Source organism: Orussus abietinus, unplaced genomic scaffold (genome assembly GCF_000612105.2).
Source record: "Orussus abietinus isolate OABI.00-Male unplaced genomic scaffold, Oabi_2.0 scaffold300, whole genome shotgun sequence".
NCBI classification, from domain to species: domain Eukaryota; kingdom Metazoa; phylum Arthropoda; class Insecta; order Hymenoptera; family Orussidae; genus Orussus; species Orussus abietinus.
In genome coordinates, this window is record NW_019394684.1 from 94058 (window position 1) to 114474 (window position 20417).

Sequence of the window (20417 nt, forward strand, 5' to 3'; positions counted from 1 at the left end):
CAATGTTATTTTTACGATATTGTGAAAAATGAACCATTGGATAGTGGTTGTAATTTCAACATTATATGGAATTCATTTGGTGTTAATTATGAAAGTGGTCTAAGTGAAAAATTTAAAGAAACTATATAAACATAACCTTAACATGGCACGTGGCCCTCTTTGGCGCGTTTTTTAACTCCACGATAAGCTGACAAATGACAATCAAACGATAACAGAAACGACAATACTTTCCGGTCTACCTAACAATATATGGAATTCATTTAGTTCTATTTTGAAAGTGCATTCATTCAGTTGGGCTCTTCCGAACTAATTATTGGCGGAAAAATAATTTATATGTTTTACCACTATGTCAACGGATAGCGGTTCAGGTAAGTTAATGACAACGTACTTATTATGTGAATATGTTAATTATTATTCGGATACGATGTGACTAGCAGATATTATACGGCCACGTAATACTTCTTTAGATGATTCTAAATTCCACGTTTTGGATCTTTCACCTAAAAGAGGAAGACCAAAAATATACGGAAATATTAAATTACTTCCATTATACCCCACCACTAGACCAGTAACGGAAGAAAAACATAAAGATATTATGTGTTTATTACCATGCATCCCTCCAGTTTTTCAGGAACATTTTACGAATCTTAAAAACTCACAATGATAAAAGCCTATAATGATAAAAATGGATTACTTTTTAAAAATAATTAATAAATGTTCATAAATTATTTATAAAATGGTCTAAGTCAATTCAAACTTTAAAAACATTTTCGTATGAAATTCACAGAAAATCTCATATTCATAATAAATTACCATTAATCAAGACTAATAAAATTCTACATTAAAACGTTGCATGATATAAAAATATTTTTTAATTTATTCAAATGCAATTCATTAAATATCTCGAAACAAGAAATATATGACTTAGACCACTTTCATAATTATGGGCACAAATGAAACCGTGAGTGTGAAGCAATATACGTTGCTCTGTTCGACGTATAAAATAAATTGCTACGACCACTGTAAAGCGATAAAGAAACGCGAAGGAGAGTTGTTCTCGGCATTGGGGCTGAAATCCTGAGAATTTGAGAAATCCGATTATTAAACATGTGGTTGAATCTAATGTGTCAGGATGTATGTACGCAACACTCTTGAAGATCTTGCTGTGTGTCGTCTCGTCAGCTCGGCAGAATGGTATTTGGACAGTATGCTGCCCTGACAGAATAAACGGTCACATTCTCTAAGACGTTATTGGATTATGTAGAAAATGAGATTTATTCGTTTGAAATCCTCTATACTAATTATGGAAAAGTTTCAGACAAATCCATTCCTGTATCTTTAAAAGAAATGTAGTCTCGGAAATTAGTTCTTACCGACCATTCAAAGCTGCCTTTCACGTCACCATTTAACTAAATTTTGATATAAGAAAATTTCATCAGAAAATATTATTCAACATTAAAAACTGTACCTTGAAAATTCAGCGTTGGTCACGTTTGTATCATTTCTATGGAGACGCATCAGATTTATACCATCAAACACTGGAATCACGTTTTCCTCAAGAAAAGCGTCGAATGCCAGAACTGCATATTGCTGTATACAATCACGAAGAATGATAAGAAATTCTTCTGTACTGGAACCATTCCACGGTACAGCTGGACAGTCTTTCAATAGAGAACGTAATCGCTGAACCCATTCTGTTGTTTCATCTCCCCGAATTATGTTAGAACCACCGACTGACAACAGTATTATTAACTGCAAGACACTTGTTTTCATCTGAAATCATTTTTAATGTGGTACATAATATATGGAATATACATGATAATTATTTTAGTAGGAGATTATTTAGAAAATTACTAGTCTTATTTTTCAGAATAGGTACAAATAATAATTATGGAACACCATCAGTTTCTACAAGTATCATCGATTACGATTGTTCAAGATCTAGCATTTCAAGCGCGACAATAGCTTTGTTACGCCATCTTACCATCCATTAGGAAATTCGAAAACCGTTAGAAACTCTGATTCGCGAATTAACTCTGAAGTGGTGTCACGTCATAAATAGAAGACGCCCGTAAGGCTGCTACACTGCATACAGCCGAATGCAACCCTACCGACGTCCTTCCACTATGCCTCCAGTTTGGGAACGCGATTAATTGGCTGTGCTTTATTTACAAGGAAGGTACCTGAGGTGTCCCCCTCTGATTTTGTTCATATTTAATATGTTATAGAGGACACGGCACAATTCGAAGAAGACGCCCGTAAGGCTGCTACACTGCATACAGCCGAACGCAACCCTACCGACATCCTCCCATTATGTCTTCCGTTTGGGAACGCGATTGATTGGCTGTGCTTTACTTACAAGGAAGGTACCTGAGGGGTCCCCTCCGATTTTGTTCGTTTTTAAATATGTTATAGAGGACACGTCCCAAATCGAAGAAGACGCCGGTAAGGCTACTACACTGCATACAGCCGAACGCAACCCTACCGACATCCTCCCATTATGCCTTCCGTTTAGGAACGCAATTGATTGACTGTGCTTTATTTACAAGGAAGGTACCTGAGGTGTCCCCCTCTGATTTTGTTCATTTTTAAATATGTTATAGAGGACACGTCACAAATCGAAGAAGACGCCGGTAAGGCTGCTACACTGCATACAGCCGAACGCAACCCTACCGACATCCTCCCACTATGCCTTCCGTTTGGGAACGCGATTAATTGGCTGTACTTTATTTATAAGGAAGGTACCTGAGGTGTCCCCCTCCGATTTTGTTTATTTTTAAATATGTTATAGAGGACTAAAATCTAAGGGACTCGTGTTTTTTTTATAGACGGATAAACATTTTTAGAGGGTGAAATCAGGCTTCAAGGTTGGCCGTGCAAGGGGGGAGTTGGCTGTTTCACATAGAAGCACTCGATCGATTTTCATGAAACAACCGTCAAAATGTAGGGAATGAAGAATTATGAAACATGCATTTGGAATTTTTCGAAAAAATTCATTTTTAAGGGGTGAGCCAGCCCTTTGAATACTTTTACCCCTTACGCGAGCAGTAATTGTTCTACCCAAATGAAACTTTTTTGTATTGTTCTGGTCTATAAATTACCCAAATTCTGATCTGTAAATTACCACAATAAACTAAACGAACATTATATGATTTTAAATTCTATATTTTACTATTTTTTAAATAAACCTATCCGCTTTGAGCTTGGTTCCCCTATTTATTAATATTCAAATTCCTTTACATGAGATAATTGAATAAGCTATTAACAAATTCATCGTCTAAAGCTTAAAAGATAATTTAAATAAATTTTTTTATTCACTGTAATACGCATTAAAGGCAACGTGAAGGATATAAGCAGTATTAGATTCGTATATTTAATAACTAAATAACTTACCTTGTATGCCTTGACGGTTTTGCAAAATGTTCGATTACTGTCAGAATTGGATAATTAATGTTAAGCAAATGTGAAAAACTAAAAAAGTGATGAAAATTCTCTGCTTGTACGGTTAAGTATCTGAATAATATTGTCGCACTAGTTTACAGATCAAGAACTGCTTGATCTGAGTTCTACTTCATAATGGTATGACCGTCAAGTTCACCTAGGTCTTACCTGTATGTACATTTGTACATATATGACTATGTATACGGTCTCAATTACACGTTAAGCGACATACAGTAAGAGAAACAGTCCTTATTACGAACAATAGAGAGGTAAAGGGGAGGTAAAGCTTTATGCTCCACTAACTGTAATTTTGTATCATTAGGTACTAGCCCCAAAGTATGTATTACATATACTGAGCAGAATTGCAGTTCAACCAACTTTTATGCTACATAACGGAACAGTTAGCAGATAAGTCTTACAAAATATTCCCTGTAGAAATATTAACATGTATCATTTTTGTATTGGTACTCTATAGAATCATTATGACTAATGGTTTTTATTGTTTTATTACAAATAAGCCAAATGATGTTACAGGAAACATAAATGTTATTCTATTATTATGACTAATGGTTTTTATTGTTTTATTACTAATAAGCCAAATGATGTTACAGGAAACATAAATGTTATTCTCTTATTATGACTAATGGTTTTTATTGTTTTATTACAAATAAGCCAAATGATGTTACAGGGAACTTTATGTATAGAACGATTTAGCGTTTTAGTTTAGTACGTAATGTTTGAAACAATTTATAATTATTATGTATTACTACGTAACCTCGATTGGAATGAACTAAGCTATAAATTTTCACTGTTGTGGTTAAATTCTTTTTCATTCTACTGCAATAATATTCTGACCCTTATTGATCCTCAATACCTGAAATTCGTGAAAGGAATTTTCATCTTTTACAATTACAAGGTAATAGAACGAATTGTAGGATTTCAGGAAAACGAAGGCAGCTGAAGAAGGAAGGCTGGAAGAAGCATTACATTTTTGTATTCATCATCATCCGATACAGATAACCTCAAGATCGTGTATCGCTGTACTAAATGTCATCTTGGACTTTCGTGAGGTTTCTGGCGTTCGGGACGTCGATGAAAGTGTATCGACCGTTCTGCACTTTTCAAGGAAAGTGTAGCGCACTCGTTACCCTTGAGTGTAGAAAGTGCAATCAACGCAAACGAACCTGTAATGTGTAGAAAGTGTAACTAAGAAGAACAAACCTAGAATAAAGTTTATGTTCCTTGCACGATATTCATCATCATAAGGAATATATTTACAAGGGTACGTTTAAAATTAGTCTGGTAGATTTAAAACGGGTTTTTGTAAGTCTTACATGCTCATATTTAGCACAGTAACAAATTTAATATATTATAGTAGTGAGATATCTACTTTCAGACGTATTTGTATTTCTAATTTGTGGTATTCTTAACCAACTTCAAAAAGGAAAGAGGTTAAGAATTCGATTCGACCCATCGATGCATTCCAGTTTACGTTAGCCGCCTGTACTGTCCACCGAGGGCAGCACGGGTTGTATTATCTGGTATTACGTAAAGCAAATTGAGCGAAAATGTGAAAAATGAGTAGCTCACGGTATTACGGAACGTTTTTGGTGGTGAAAATGCGAGATCATTCGTATGAATTGGCTCGGAACAAATTTTTAAGCGAAATGATGAAGCATAGACTCGCTTTCATATAGCGAATACGTAATTCGACGAATAAACCCACGTGAGATGAAAGTGCGAGAAGTAAGCGCTCTCGTCAAAAATACGTAATAAACGCCCAGGACGCGATCACGCAACCCTGCCCGTGAGATATCTCCCAAATCACTGTTGAGTCATGCGATTTACTGAATCTGGATTTGATAAATCTCGGATTTAGGAACTCGCTTTCATATAGCAAATACGTAATTCGACGAATAAACCCACGTGAGATAAAAGTGCGAGAAGTGAGCTCTCGTCAAAAATCCGTATTAAACACCCAGGATCACGCGATCACACAACACTGCCCGTGAGATATCTCCCAAATCACTGTTGAGTCATGCGATTTACTGAATCTGGATTTGATAAATCTCGGATTTAGGACTGCGATGGAGACGTAGTTTTGTGGTGCATTATCGAACGCACCCCCAGAAATTGAGTGAGTGGCATTGAGATGGCGCTGCATGAAAACTTTTAAACTAAGAAACGTTAGCGGGAACAACGGAAATGATTGGGAATAGGTAGTAGACATAAAAAGTCTTGTTTGAGAGTTCACGGGTCAAGTTTCTGACCGGTAATTACTATAACGTTAATTGTTAGGTTAGTACATGTTTACTTTCGGCACGTTGTGAACGGGAAGTGTTTAATTATGCTTGATAATTAGTGTAACATAAGTTAAAGACTGGATACATATTTTTTCCTCCGCCCTCTCTTACCAGGGATTTCTATTTAATTCGAATCACAAGAGGAACGGTGCCATTCAAACTGTAAAATATTTTTCTGAATTTCATACTTCCAGTGCGTGGTACTGCGTTTTTAAAATATGCTATATAGTTCAATAAATAATTGGCTGAAACGCAAGATGGAGAAGTTGTACAAGGGAGGATTAAATTGCATTTTTAACCGTTTGACTGCTAAGCAATTTTTGCAAGACGCACGAAAATTGCGAGACATATTTTGACACACTGAAACTCGCAGCGCAAAAGCACTGCGTCGTGGTTTTCGAGACAAATGAACGCAGCGCTTTTGCGCCACGTAGCAGTCAAACGGTTAAATATTCCTTTTTCTAATGTGAAAGACGGAAAGCATTCTTTTTATATGCTTTCCTTTCTTGTGCAAGATCGGTGAAAATAGAAAGTTTCTGAAGTCTTAAATATTGTTAACGATAGGCTATGTATATCGTTTAACTTCTTTTATCTGTGCATAACAAAGTGTATTTTATCTTTTAGATTTTTTACCATCATGTGGTCGAGAGGAAAGGTCCTGGAATTCTTTGGGAAGGAATTATCGGATGTGCACAACACTTATACAAAAGTTAAAGCGTCTTTTAAGAATGAAGAAGAAGAACTATTCAATTTCCTGGAAAGTTTAGTTTCACAGATACCAGAATCACGTGCGGGGCCTTTAATAGCAAAGACGCCACGAGCAAAACGCAAGAAAGGAAATCTTAAGATCGATACGATTCCTGAAAATTATGCAACCAGTTATGATAATGATTTTACTTTGACCAGTGTGGATACAGAGCCACATACTACAGAAGTCAAAAACGTGATTATAGAAAAGATTCTAACAGGTAGAGCGAAACGTGAAGCATCCAGAAAAGCAGCGGATAATATTAAGAAACAACAATCGCTGACTCTGACGACTAAGTTACGTAGGCCTTCCAGTGAGGAAGAACAGAACGCTCGAATTAATAAAGTGAGTTTGGCAAAGTATTACCATATATCGATTATTGTAACTTGTAAATTAATACTAAGGATTTAATAATTTTTTAGGCAAATCAAGAAACTCGAACAAAGCGACCGAAAGCAATTCTCAGCAGCTCCGATGAGGAAGAAGTACAAAGACCTATGAAGCATAGCAAGGTGAATGGCAAGCTACAGAAAAGAAGCTCAGAAAGGAACACAGAAAATCAATCGGACAAAGTGGATAATGAAGAGGCTTTGCCAAACGTAAAGAAAGGGAAACCCTTAACGAATAAACGGAAATATGAGGATACTAATATCAACTCCCCCAGTTCCAGCAGAAGCTCTTTAATCAGGTTCAAAGAACCTACTTTGAAAAAGATGAACGTTATGAATGAGTCACTGGAGAGGACAAATACGAATGAAACAGTGGATGCTTCAATATACGAAGATGCCATTGGCAAAAGTGGTCCCGTAATGAACTCTACGATGAACTATAGCAATACCATAGGAACTTTCGATAAGAAAATGATGATGAATGTCACTGTAGTTCTAGATCCATTACCGATGCATGGAAACATCAACAATGAAACTGTTGTACTTGAAAAGAACTCATTTCAGAGGCCTGTCACTAGAAGTAGAAGTAAAAATAAAAGTAGTCAAAGCAGTACTTTGATTCAGGAAAAAGCTGCAATGGAATTAGCTTCTTCCCCGGAGAGCGTTACAAACGGTGGCACCTTAGCTCCTCAAAGTGAAAGCTTAAGGCCTACTATATTTAAAAACACCGAAGAGTTGATAACTGACGATGAATCATCTCCAGAAAGAACGTCTCCTAGAAAAAAGACATTACAAAGAAAACAGAATCTGGATGGGTCCAGGAAAAGGCTAGCTCTTTCGAACTCGAGCAGTGAAGAGGATTCCGAAATCGAGTCAACACCTGCCAAAGCGGTGTTACAAGAGGTAAACCTCTGCAAGCCTAACAAAACCTTCGTCAAGACTGCCTTGTTCAGTCCATATGCAAAAGATTCCGTGAAGAAAAAAGTAGAAGCATTCGAACAGGCCACTTCGTCACATGTTTCGCAAGGTATGATTTTAGAAGAACCTGCCAGAATCACAAGAACGAAGAGTAAAGCTTTGGCAGCTGCTGCAGCTGGGGAAAATTCTGCAGCAGGCTCTGCAATGAATATTGCGCAAAAACTTGCTAGGAAGTCTCTCGCTAAAGCTAAGAAAATTTCCTTGGCTAAGCAAATTAAGACTACCAAAGAGTCAAAAGAGGTGAGCATTGTATGTTTAAATTTAATTTCAATTTTAATTTCTTACCACGGTCTTTGGATATCTTTCCTTGAAATTATACATAACTCTACCGATTGTTTTTCTATTTTTAGAACAATATTCAACAATCAGCTCAAAAGATCAGCAAATTACTGGCAAATGAAAAGTCAAGCCAGAAGCAGCAGCTGAAGACTACTCCACTAAGTAAAATAAGGCAAATGGTTCCCATGTCGGTGAACCGTTTTAACACACCTGCCACTGGAATCGTGACGCCTCAGAATGTTAACGTAAGTTTACATAACCTATATTTATATCTGTAACTTGTTACATTATATAGTATTATACTAGTATAGTATTATTTAATTACACTATGTACATTATGTACACTTATATATAGTTACATTACTTTATTCTTCTCTTCGGTTCTTATATCTCTCTACAGCGTATCTGATTTAATTAATCTAGAGTAATTTGAAAGAATATTATTTGTTAAATATGTACTTTTAATCGAACTCAATTCTTGTTTTAGGTATTGAAGTCCATGACAGCCTCTCGTACAAACATCGTGTCAAATGTGGATTCATTTTTGCAATCAGTGAAAGCACCTACGAAACAGAATTCAAGGGAATTATCAGAAGAGAGGAGTCGAAACGAAGAAGATGTCCGACGAAAGAGAGCGGAAGCACTGAGGCTGCAGATCGAAGAGAAGAAAAGGTGAATTTTAATTTAGCTCGAAATTGTTCATAGCTGCCAAGGGAAATGAGCAAAGATATATTAGTATAAACTTTTATTTGACAGAAAACGAGAGGAAAAAGAATTGAAGAACAAATTGGCAAGGGAGGCGAAGGAAAAACTGGCCATAGAAAGAAGACTGAAGCTTGAAAAAGAACGAGAAGAGAAAGCACGATTGGCACTGCAACTTCAAGAGAAACAGAAAGAGGAGGCAGAAAGAAAACGTCTTGTCCAACTCCAGCGTTTGCAGGTATATTTAAGAGTAATTAAACTATTAAATCTAGTCGACTAGTGTTTCATCGGAGCTTTGCTTTTTTTCTTTTTACAGAGTATAGCTAGTTAAGGTGGTACCAAAGGGCCACTCCATATATAATATATAAAACATGAAAATATTTATAAAAGTTTTCTCCAAACTGGGTTCATCGAATCATTTGAAACTGCAACATGTGATTACGGAGGCATTAATGAAGAACGCAATGCTCGTGGAATTTCATTTTTCAAACATTTTTATTTACTTATCGCAGACTAGAGCCAAGGCACATATTTTTCTTGAAAAGTGATATTTCATGAGCATCGCATTCTTCTTTAGGGCCTACATAATTACGTACTGAAGTTTCAAATGATTCGGTGCATCCAGTTTTTAGAGAAAAGTTTTATCAATGTTTAGTCATATTGATATATATAGAATAAATCTTTCATATCACCTTAAGCGTCTGAAAAGTGTCCCTACGTCAAATTCAATTTTGCATAAATTAGTTACTAACTTGCTACTAATGAACAATTTTTGCCAAATGTCAACACTGTGTCTTCATAGTGCCGCTAGTTAAAAATGAAAACGTGATTTTTAGTTTTGATTTAATAACTTTATTTCTATTGCGTTAATAATTACGAGAAAAAAAAAACAGGCTACTTAAACGCATTTTTAGCCACCGAGACTTCTGTTAATTATAGTCCATGATTTATTAGTATCTTTACCTTGGCAGGAAAAAGAAGATAGGCGTAAGCAAGAGGAACAATTACGATTGCAACGGCTGCAAGAACAGGAAGATGCCGAACGATTACTCGCTGAACAGAGACAGAAAGAACAAGAAATTGAAAAACGCAAACTCGCAGAAGCAAAGGCTCAACATAACGAAGCAAATCGATTAAAGGCCCAAATGTCTGCAATGCAGACTAAGGTAACCTACGATGAGATTATTTTATTGCCGTACATACTCTATCATTATGAAATACAAACGTTAAGGCGAAGTGAAACACGTCGAGGAACTTGATCGACGTCGATAAAGATTTTTCTAAATGCCTACGTTGCCGACGTTCGTTTTCATATTGACAGCTGGGTCGAATTATATTGGGTATTGTACCAAATGGCATACTCCATCTGTCTAAAGAAATCGAAGTAAAACTCCAGAAATCCTCTGGATTCATGATTTCTGGGGCCCTAATTGACTGCAGAGGGACCCTCTGCGCCATCTGTGATTTCCAGGTCAATTAAATTTTCACTCCGAGACCTCGTATTCCCATCGTTTTGGCATAGAAGCGCATACAACACTTTTTTTGCCTTTATCCTGTTCAAATGCGAGTTTATCGATTACCAGAGTGTTCTAAATTGTCGTAAAATTGTCCTGACCCTTTCGTTTCTCATATCAGAGCCTTCGATAATTGTATATTGATTGAAATATGAGAGCTCGACGCCATTTTGATTCTGGTCAGGGCTAAGTTAAACAATTTTTTAGATACTATTCGCAGTTTGGTCTCTAAAGATAACGTTATTGGCATCTAGTATAGTGGTGCATATCGTTATTTAACGAATTAATCTCGGTTTTCAAACACTAATTTTAGACGAAGCAGACGGCCGTTGCAGAAAAGAAACACGAGTACGTACCAAATGTGTATCATCTAGACAGTGAACCTGATGATGACGAATCAGATGACGAATCTCAACCGAAGCATCCGATTCCTATTTGGGCGAAGTGTAAAGAACTTGATTCAAAATCATTTCTAATTAATGATCAAGCTTTAATCGTTAACTATTATTTCAATAATTTAATACAGTCAAACCTGTTTTTGTGCGGTAGATAAGAACCGCACAAAAAAAAAGAAATATTCAGAAACTTCATAAATAGCTATAACAAATAATTTTTCGGAGCATATTAAAGAACATTTTTTTTTTATACGGTGAAGAGGGACCGCATGAAAAAAGTCTCAGTTAAAAAATATGTCAAAGCTTTACGGAATAGCGAGAAAGTGCTTTCCAAACGAAATAAATAATTAAATTACACGTGGAAATATTTTAAAGAATTTTCATTTCTCATTTTAAACATGGAGAAATTTTCAAAATGTACATCATTCAATACTACTTGTCGTAGTCTAAAACGTGCTATTCTTGTGATAAACCGGTTCGTAATCGCTTTCCTCCCTTGAAGATATTAGGGTTGATTTATTTTTTGTTACCATGTAGTCTGTGATAAGTTTTTGCGACGACGGTCGTTTGATCAGCTGCTTGTAAACGTCGCGATAGCCAGATATACACGATCGAAGCTCTTTTTCGAATTTCAAACTTCTTTCGGAATTGTTATCTACTTTAAGAAAATGCTTTTCCAATTTGCTGCAAAGCTGGACCCCTGCATATATTTTATCCGCTGACATAGAATCCGGTTCTTCTTGTTCGTCTTCATGATCTGTTAACGGCGTTCACCACCAGAGTGGGGACGATGACTTCCACCGCTAGATGGCATTAGCATAAAGTTTTATTTGAGCAATTGCTGCTGCAGCGAGGATCTGAATCCCGATATTAATATACCGCATAAAAGAAATTGCACAAAAAAAAAATCGCATAAAAACAAGTTTGACTGTACAGTGGTATAGAGCTGATGTAGACTTAATGTTATACTTGCGTGTTAATGATTTATAACCGTTTTCCTTTTTTAGCACACGTACGGGAGTCCAGATTGATAATGCAACAGAGCCTGCCTTTATGTGCGGTCCTGAAGTACTTCAACAGCAGGATGTGCACCCCTGACCTTACGCAATTGTTCCCTGGAATTAGCAAGAACCGTTTAAAGCGCACCTCGAGCGCAGTGTGGAAAACCTTACCCAGATTCTCGATGATGGAAAATGACCTGGATGATGAGTAACCATCCACAAATGGAGGAATGGTTTTTCACGGAAGGATTAAGTGTAAGACTTGAACGTCTTACACGATCCTTTTTATTAAACGACTCTTGCACATACTTCCAGGACGAATTATTGGGTGCGATGAAATCAAATCCTAGGGATTATTGTCCTATACCCAAGCGACATCTACCGGTCGCTTTAGAAACATTGCTGTGTGTCGACGGGGGCTTTGTTCCTGGATGTGTGTGTATTAAACGACTCTTGCACATACTTCTAAAACGAATTATTGGGTGCGATGAAATCAAATCCTAGGGATTATTGTCCTATACCCAAGCGACATCTACCGGTCGCTTTAGAAACATTGCTGTGCGTCGACATGGGCTTTGTTCCTGGATGTGTGTGTATTAAACAACTCTTGCACATACTTCTAAAACGAATTATTGGGTGCGATGAAATCAAATCCTAGGGATTATTGTCCTATGCCGATGCGACATCTACCGGTTGCTTTAGAAACATTGCTGTGCGTCGACATGGGCTTTGTTCCTGGATGTATGTGTATTAAACGACTCTTGCACATACTTCCAGGACGAATTATTGGTTGCGATGAAATGTAATCCTAGGGATTATTGTCCTATGCCGATGCGACATCTACCGGTTGCTTTAGAAACATTGCTGTGTGTCGACATGGGCTTTGTTCCTGGATGTGTGTGTATTAAACGACTCTTACACATACTTCTAAAACGAATTATTGGGTGCGATGAAATCAAATCCTAGGGATTAGTGTCCTATGCCGATGCGACATCTACCGGTCGCTTTAGCAACGACATCGACGTGCGTCGACATGGGCTTTGTTCCTGGATGTATGTGTATTTGCTTGTGTATTCAATTGCTCTTTGTTCCATTTCTTTGTCTCGTTGTCCCAGCTCGTTCAGTCATCCCGCTCGAGCGAGATTATTTTAATTTAAGCTGCAGGGGAAATCCAAATACTAGCGATTGTTATTGTTTTACGTGATCTTGACAATGATTGATTACGTAGCGCTAGCGACTCGCCTTCTGTCAGTTTGGGCTTTGACAAACTAACGTTAACTTTGTAATTATATATGCATGATTTTAAGGATTTCAAAATGATTTCTAAACAGAACTCGATTAAGGATATTTGTACATTAAAGTAGGGATTCTTATTTCTTTCTCTGTCTTCGTTTGTATATTTAAATAAGTGACTAGTAGTCATGTGGCGCCTATTCTGCCATTTGGGGATTGTTGTGCCATGCTCAAGGCATGAAATATGACAACTAGCATTGCAAAAGTACTGTGTCAACTTTTAATTACTGTCTCGAAATCGTAAACTTGTCACTGGATTTTGTAGGCTGATTTTCGGAAAGTGCTATTTCGTTTCCTAATACATGGTCGATAAAAAACTGACCATTCGACACATTTCATGAATATCTGGTTTCTTCCGATCCTAGTCTCTATTAGGAAATATTCGTTTCGAAAAATAACGGCTGGGAAGTTCATGCGATTTCCTCGCTTCTGACGTCATCGATTCAAAATGGCCGATTCATGGATTCAAAATGGCCGATTCACGGTTACTAGGGTCTTAAAATGTTATATACTATTGTTTCCACTTCTTTCGTCTTCTTTTTTAATACAAGCTATTGGGATAGTGTTTGTAGTGTTAATTTGTTTCCTCCGTTACGATAAGACCAACGTATGAAAAATGATAACTGGGAGCATTACAAAAGTATTCTGTCAACTTTTAATTACTGCCTCGAAGTCGTAAACTTGTCACTGGCTTTGGTATGCTTTCCTCGCTTCTGACGTCATCGATTAAAAATGGCCGATTCATCGATTCAAAATGGCCGATTCATCGATTAAAAATGGACGATTCACGGTTACTAGGGTTTTAAAAGGTTATATACTAGGTTTGTTCGCGTTGACTGCACTTTTTACCCTCGAGGGTAACGAGTGTACTACACTTTTCTTCAAAAGTGCAGAAGGGTAAATACACTTTCATCGACGTCCCGAACGCCAGAAACTTCACGAAAGTCCAAGATGGTCGATTTAGTAGAGAGGTACGCAATTATCCTCTAAGTGGCTGTGAATGCCGGCCTAACCTCTACGAGCGCCTACCTTCTTTTTATCTCAATTACACTAAACCTTTTCACTTCCCTTCTTATCCTATTATCTCATCTCGCCATTATCTCGCTTAGTTATCGCTACTCTCTCTCCTACGAACTGCACACTTTCACCACCATTAACCAAGTCGGGTTGAAAATTATAAATATTTTGATAATTGACTGTATTTCTGCAACAATGAATTACCTTTTTTTGACTATTACATCGGTAAATCCGTTTCTTATCTTGTCACTGACGATATTTGTTAATTTTTAATCATTGAAAATCAGTAGTACCCATTGTGTTGCATCCAATTTTGAGAAATGTTAATTTGCTGCCAAGTATGCAAGTTTTTTCATAACGTGCTTGATTTTACTTAGACGTCGATTTGAAAACGCCTTTTGTAGGTCTTTTAGGATGTACATATGTGCTGTAAATTGAAGGAATGTATGTTAAGACCTTAAATAAAAACGTATCTTTATGGATAATATATAACCACTAGACTCTGTGGCATTATTATTATAGTCATTATTGATTGTATAAATATCCGCCACATAACGTTCATCACTCACAAACATTTACTACCAATTACTACTGCTAGAGATTATGTAAAAATATTACGAAACAAATTAAGTGGTACATACGGTAGTCTCATCTTCTGCGATGATAAAACTGATAGCATCTGTGGTATCCTCACTGGCTCCAAATTATGAGTTATCAAATGAGTGTATACTGGGATCTATATATTACAATATATTCATTAAAATGTTAGTAAATGTTTAATACAAATAATGTACTAAAGTAATGTGCTTACATATGCTAATGAGTTATCAAGACTTGGTGGTGCGTCATAGGCTTTAGATCGTCCAGCTAGTTTATAACGCTGTCCTAAAATTGGCGAAGAGAGTCTTCTTCCATACAGCAATAATCTTTTCTGATTGGAAACCTCCTTAGAAAGTTCCACATCTTCAGCTGTACCGTCAGATTTGACTTCGGTTTTCCCCCCTTTCATAACCTAAATTTTTCAACGTGTAAACAGCAATCAAATTACATAAAGAATGTATTACAAATGAATGATTTGACTTCAGTTTTCCCCTCTTTCATAACCTAAATTTTTCAACGTGTAAAGAGCAATCAAATTACACAAAGAATGCTTCGACATCATTAGAATGTTATTGTTACCTTCATTGTTGTATGACTGGCAATTCGTTTAATATCAGGAGGCAATCTGAATTCACCGAAGTACTTTGAAACAGGGGTGTCTGATAACAATGTGGACCATGGTCGAAAAGTTCCAAGGGTAGATATGTATTGTCCACTCAGAGACCACAAACGTACCGTATGGTCAGAACTTCCACTAATTTCCAATATATAATGTTATAAATGATTTTCATATGTCCCGAAAAATACCACGTGGTTTTTAAGTTAATCGTAACATAGGATAAGTCAATAGCAGTCAATAGTTAATTACGTTTCTATAGTAACGACTGATGCGCACATTGTTGCGCGGGACAGCAGCGCATCCCCATTGAACACCAAACCTAACAGTTACGTAACTTAAAACTAACAAATAACATAACGTTTGTTACAATGTAATAACCTAACAGTTACGTAACATAGAGCTAACTAGTTACATGACATTTGTTACAATGCAGTGACTTAACAGTTATGTAACATAGAGCTAACAAGTAACATAACATTTGTTACTATCATATCTATATAAATGTAGCATAACTTTGTTACTCTCATCTTACATTATGTTACTGTCCTGATATTACTGTGTATATGTAGCACATATTTCTAACAAAACGGAACTACATTGGTGCTGTCATTTCTTTTATTACATCATCGTCATTATCATAATTCATCGTCAAATGTCATATTTTGTTTACTACTCGTATGAAAAAATGTGACTTTAATTCATACGCTCCTATACATTATCAGTCATTGTTTGCTAGTCGAATGAAATCCTAATTGTCTTTAAGTAAAATCAAATAATTTATCGTTACACAATTTCATTGAAAGTCTGATTTGTCATTTAATATCTAACTATTGTCAAGTACCGACAATTAATTAAAAATAAAACATTATATAATTTTGGATAAAATTGCGTCATCTTTTTTATTAAATGTATGAAAAATTAATATTATGTCAAGGTAATTGATATTATAACGTTAATGTAACATTAATATAACATGTTACACAACACTTTACCTTACTAAGTGGGAAATAATAACTAACATCTAACTTCCATGTTACTTATATGCTACATAACATGTTAGTTTCGAAAAGGTAACTTTTACCCAACAGTTATATAACAGTGTTTACTGGGTCGTAATATTCCGACTGTAATATGCGATAGTTTATATAAAATCGCAGCACATATGTAAAAATGACGTTAAATTCACGTACAATTTTTGGAGTTCCGACGTCGAATGAACACAATATTAGACTTTGTTGCCGTTAAGGTGAAGTGAAACATCCTTCAAATCAGTCAAGTCGAATACAACACTTTTTTTTAAGGGTATTGGACCAAACTGTCCGAAACTTTGACAAATCACTCCTGATCATCTAAGAATTGTCCTGACACATTCAAAATTGGGTTTTGTAAAACGAATTTTTTAACTTATCCCAGACAGCAATAATTTTAAGTTATATAACTGTTATCTTTGGTGTTCAGTGGGTAGGTGTTTAGAAGAATCTATTTACCGACGTTTGTGAAATTTTTCGACGTGTTTCAGTTCGCATTAAGAGATTGTCCCAAGTTTTTTAAAATAATATACGGACAAATCAATAAATGGGTTAAAATAGAATTTTTTATATAACCATACCTGACAATTAATCTAGCTCCTGGCACAAATTGTAGGGAATTCACAGCATTTGTATGACCCATTATTGAAGATAATAACAGTGGTAAAGGCTGGTTTCGTACAGCTCTCTTTGCACGACCGTCCAGTCTATCTTTCCAGAGAAATGGAAATTCTAATCTCAAAACAGGCATTGATATCCGTTGAGGATTGGGTAGTGCATAATTGGTCAGTAACCATACCTTAATATACCCAGCAGCATGTCCTGTGAACATTAATCTAATAATATACAGACAATGATAATGTTAAAAAAAAATGCTCTTTGCACGAACGTCTAGTCTATCTTTCTAGACAAACGGAAACTCTAATCTCAAAACAGGCATTGATATCCGTTGAGGATTTGGTAGTGCATAATTCAGTAACCATACCTTAATATACCCAGCAGCATGTCCTGTGAAACATTAATCTAATAATATACAGACAATGATAAAGTTAAAAAAAAAATGCTCTTTGCACGACCATCTAGTCTATCTTTCTAGACAAACGGAAACTCTAATCTCAAAACAGGCATTGATATCCGTTGAGGATTTGGTAGTGCATAATTCAGTAACCATACCTTAATATACCCAGCAGCATGTCCTGTGAAACATTAATCTAATAATATATAGACCATGATAAAGTTAAAAAAAAATTTAGACAATATACAAAAATGCCTTTTTCTTACCTGTAATAAGATAATCGTTATTTGGATCAGTAGTAAGACAGAGCGCACAGTCACCGGGTGTATGGATAACAGAAAAGGCACCCAAGAATCCTGCTGCTGGATGGTGTGTCCAAACCTGAATTAATCCAGATTCCAACGATATTAAAAGAGTTCCGACGTCAGGGGACACTGGTCTTGAATTCAGGAATATCATAGAGTACACAGCAGTTGATCTTGTGGTGTTCAATGCTGATTGTTGATGCTTCGAATTTCTTTGTTGTAATGGGCTTGATATTGGTGGGGTACTCCTGGAGAGATGGAATGTGTCTATCCATATATACAGATATATACAGATATACTTAAAATATATATATGATGGATATATATTTTAAGAAATAATAATTATTTTTCATTGTAATCCAAGAATCTGACTAAAACATTAACTGCGAAGATATACTTACATGCCATCTGAATGTATCTTTCTTGCTGGTGTCCCCTTCATATTCTTGGGATCAATTGCATCATTTTTTCCCTTCGATTCTTTTGTATAAACAATTGTATACCTACAATACCAGGTGTATGAGCTTAAATCCGCTGTTTGCTTATAGATTGCGTTAGTGAGCATATTAAGTTACTATGGACACGCCATACTTTTGTTTTGTATGAGTTTGACATCTGTCAACAATAATCAGTGCATCATCAGCAATTTCATACAACAACATACATTCTTTTGGTAATCGTGTCTAGTTTTTTGCCAGAAAAAAAGCATATGGGGGAAGCTCTGCTTTCCTGCTTCAATTTGAAGAAATCGGCTGCCGAATCGCATCGAATGCTTGTGGAGGCCTATGGCGACAGTGCTTTACCGGAAACGAAGTGCAGAGATTGGTTTCGTCGGTTCAAAGACGGCAGTTTTGATCCGAGCGACAAAAAGCGTGAAAATCGGCCCAGGAAGGTTGAGGACCATCAATTGCAGGCTCTTTTGGACGAGGACGATAATCCAATCGCAAAAAATGCTTGCCGAGCAATTGGATGTTACTCAACCAGCCATTTTCATGTGTCCTTGTTGATCCCTTATTGGATGTGTCGGTGGAGAAGCCACTCTTGGATGGGAAAATAACTTCCACCGCCTTGCTCGGCGCTGTTGACCAATCTCAACGAATCCAACTACCAGGTGTATAAGCTTAAATCCGCTGTTTGCTTATAGATTGCGTTAGTGAGCATATTAAGTTACTATGGATCCGCCATACTTTTGTTTTCTATGAGTTTGACATCTGTCAACAATAATCAGGGCACATCATCAGCAATTTCTTACAACAACATACATTTTTCTTTTGGTAATCGTGTCTAGTTTTTTGCCAGAAAAAAAGCATATGGGGGAAGCTCTGCTTTCCTGCTTCAATTTGAAGAAATCGGCTGCCGAATCGCATCGAATGCTTGTGGAGGCCTATGGCGACAGTGCTTTACCGGAAACAACGTGCAGAGATTGGTTTCGTCGGTTCAAACACGGCAATTTTGATCCGAGCGACAAGAAGCGTGAAAATCGGTCCAGGAAGGTTGAGGACCATCAATTGCAAGTACTTTTGGACGAGGACGATAATCCAATCGCAAAAAATGCTTGTCAAGCAATTGGATGTTACTCAACCAGCCATTTTCATGCTCCTACGTACCACGGGAAAGGTTCAAAAGATCGGAAAATGGGTGTCGCATGAATTGACCGATAGGCAGAAGGAGCGACGCCAAAACACATGCGAAATCTTGCTCGCCAGACAAAAAGAAAGTCGTTCCTGCATCAGATTGTGACTGGCGATGAAAAGTGGATATTTTTCGAGAATCCTAAACGCAAGAAATCGTGGGTTGATCCCGGCCAACCATCAAAATCGTCCGCAAGACCAAATCGCTTCGGACGGAAGACGATACCGTGCGGTTGGTGGGATCAGCAGGGTATCGTCTACTATGAGCTGTTGAAACCTGGTGAAACTGTCAACAAGTCGAAAAAGAAACGAAATGTTTTGTATATCTGGTAGAAAAATATTACGAAACCACATGGAGGTAATATTATAAAAATATTATAGAGATAATATTCTAAAGTAAACGTTTGGCAAATATTTCAAATGTCTGCTAAATATTTACAAAATGTAGAATATTCGTTAAATATACAGAAAATATGGGATAAATATTTTGTACTACTAGGGATCTAGCAAGTTTTCATGTATGAAAATGAGTTCATCTTATTTGAAGTATTATAAAGCAAACATTTGATTTTAAGTAACATGTAGAATAAAAAGTGTTTTACCTTCCCGTGGGATTGTTTACCAGGAATTTCCGATAAGGCTGGCCAGTCTCTAACCTCCATAAAACCAGCTCACCATTGTAAGATGCAGTGGCTAGAGTTTGTGAATTAGCTACAGAAGCACAAAGCACATCGTCCGTGTGTCTCATTTCCCAGCGTTTTTTATGTATGCCAGATTCCGTGTCTGCGAACTCTGTAACTCGTTTATCCCATCCAGTGCATAAAATTCGATTTTCCAGCCATACCACACTGGTCACTTCCCTTGCACTGCTTCGACAGGTTTAATGATTAAAATAACTTACACTATTTACCATAAACTATTTTAACAGAGCATCTATACATTCCTACCGTCAATGAGTTAAGGTGAAGTGAAACCCCCTTAAAATCAGTCGATTCAAATACAACACTTTTTTTAAGGGTATTGGACCAAACTGTCCAAAACTTAGACACGACTCCTGATCATCTAAGAATTGTCCTGACACATTCAAAATTTGGATTTTTGGAAAAAATTGCTTAACTCACCCTAGATATATATTTTAAGAAATAATAATTATTTTTCA

General features: G+C 36.6%; 3 protein-coding genes across 6 annotated transcripts in view; 1 reads left to right on the plus strand and 2 right to left on the minus strand.

Annotated features, from left to right (window-relative positions):
• The window catches only part of LOC105703426, a 29481-nt gene extending 25999 nt beyond the window's left edge, over window positions 1-3482 (minus strand). Inside the window, exons 1-2 of one of the 3 annotated variants that reach the window (XM_012431814.1) lie at window positions 3394-3482; window positions 1469-1773 (exon numbers count right to left, since the gene is read on the minus strand). In XM_012431814.1, the coding sequence (XP_012287237.1) occupies window positions 1469-1773 (305 nt within the window). In that variant the 5' untranslated portion in view covers window positions 3394-3482. The other 2 variants (XM_012431813.1, XM_012431815.1) reach the window with 2 other exon arrangements.
• A 2264-nt stretch (window positions 3483-5746) lies between these two features.
• Window positions 5747-13608, plus strand: LOC105702928 (titin homolog). Of its 2 annotated transcripts, none has more exons than XM_012430902.2 (9): window positions 5747-5937; window positions 6369-6837; window positions 6915-8099; window positions 8210-8383; window positions 8626-8810; window positions 8895-9078; window positions 9812-10006; window positions 10668-10800; window positions 11757-13608. In XM_012430902.2, the coding sequence occupies exons 2-9, from the start codon at window positions 6382-6384 to the stop codon at window positions 11960-11962; spliced, it is 2718 nt and encodes a 905-aa protein (XP_012286325.1). In that variant the 5' UTR covers window positions 5747-5937; window positions 6369-6381; the 3' UTR covers window positions 11963-13608. The 2 variants fall into 2 exon arrangements, with proteins under 2 accessions (XP_012286325.1, XP_012286333.1); XM_012430910.2 differs by having other exon boundaries at window positions 5747-5906.
• Window positions 13609-14131: 523 nt separating this feature from the next.
• On the minus strand, window positions 14132-20124 carry LOC105702527 (WD repeat-containing protein on Y chromosome; the record flags this gene model as incomplete). Its single annotated transcript, XM_023432992.1, has 8 exons — window positions 14132-14487; window positions 14702-14796; window positions 14872-15072; window positions 15240-15414; window positions 16889-17129; window positions 17589-17875; window positions 18029-18130; window positions 19861-20124. Coding segments are annotated over 8 exons (1423 nt in total), but the record flags the coding sequence as incomplete, so codon positions are not given.
• Between the last annotated feature and the right edge of the window lie 293 nt (window positions 20125-20417).

What these genes read in the sequence shown, in the direction of transcription:
- LOC105702928 (XM_012430902.2), top strand. Translation starts at nt 6,382, where the DNA reads ATGTGGTCGAGAGGAAAGGTCCTGGAATTCTTTGGGAAGGAATTATCG. An exon ending in CAGATCGAAGAGAAGAAAAG is followed by an intron (nt 8,811 to 8,894) that starts GTGAATTTTAAT and finishes TTTATTTGACAG; the next exon opens with AAAACGAGAGGAAAAAGAAT. An exon ending in TCCAACTCCAGCGTTTGCAG is followed by an intron (nt 9,079 to 9,811) that starts GTATATTTAAGA and finishes TTACCTTGGCAG; the next exon opens with GAAAAAGAAGATAGGCGTAA.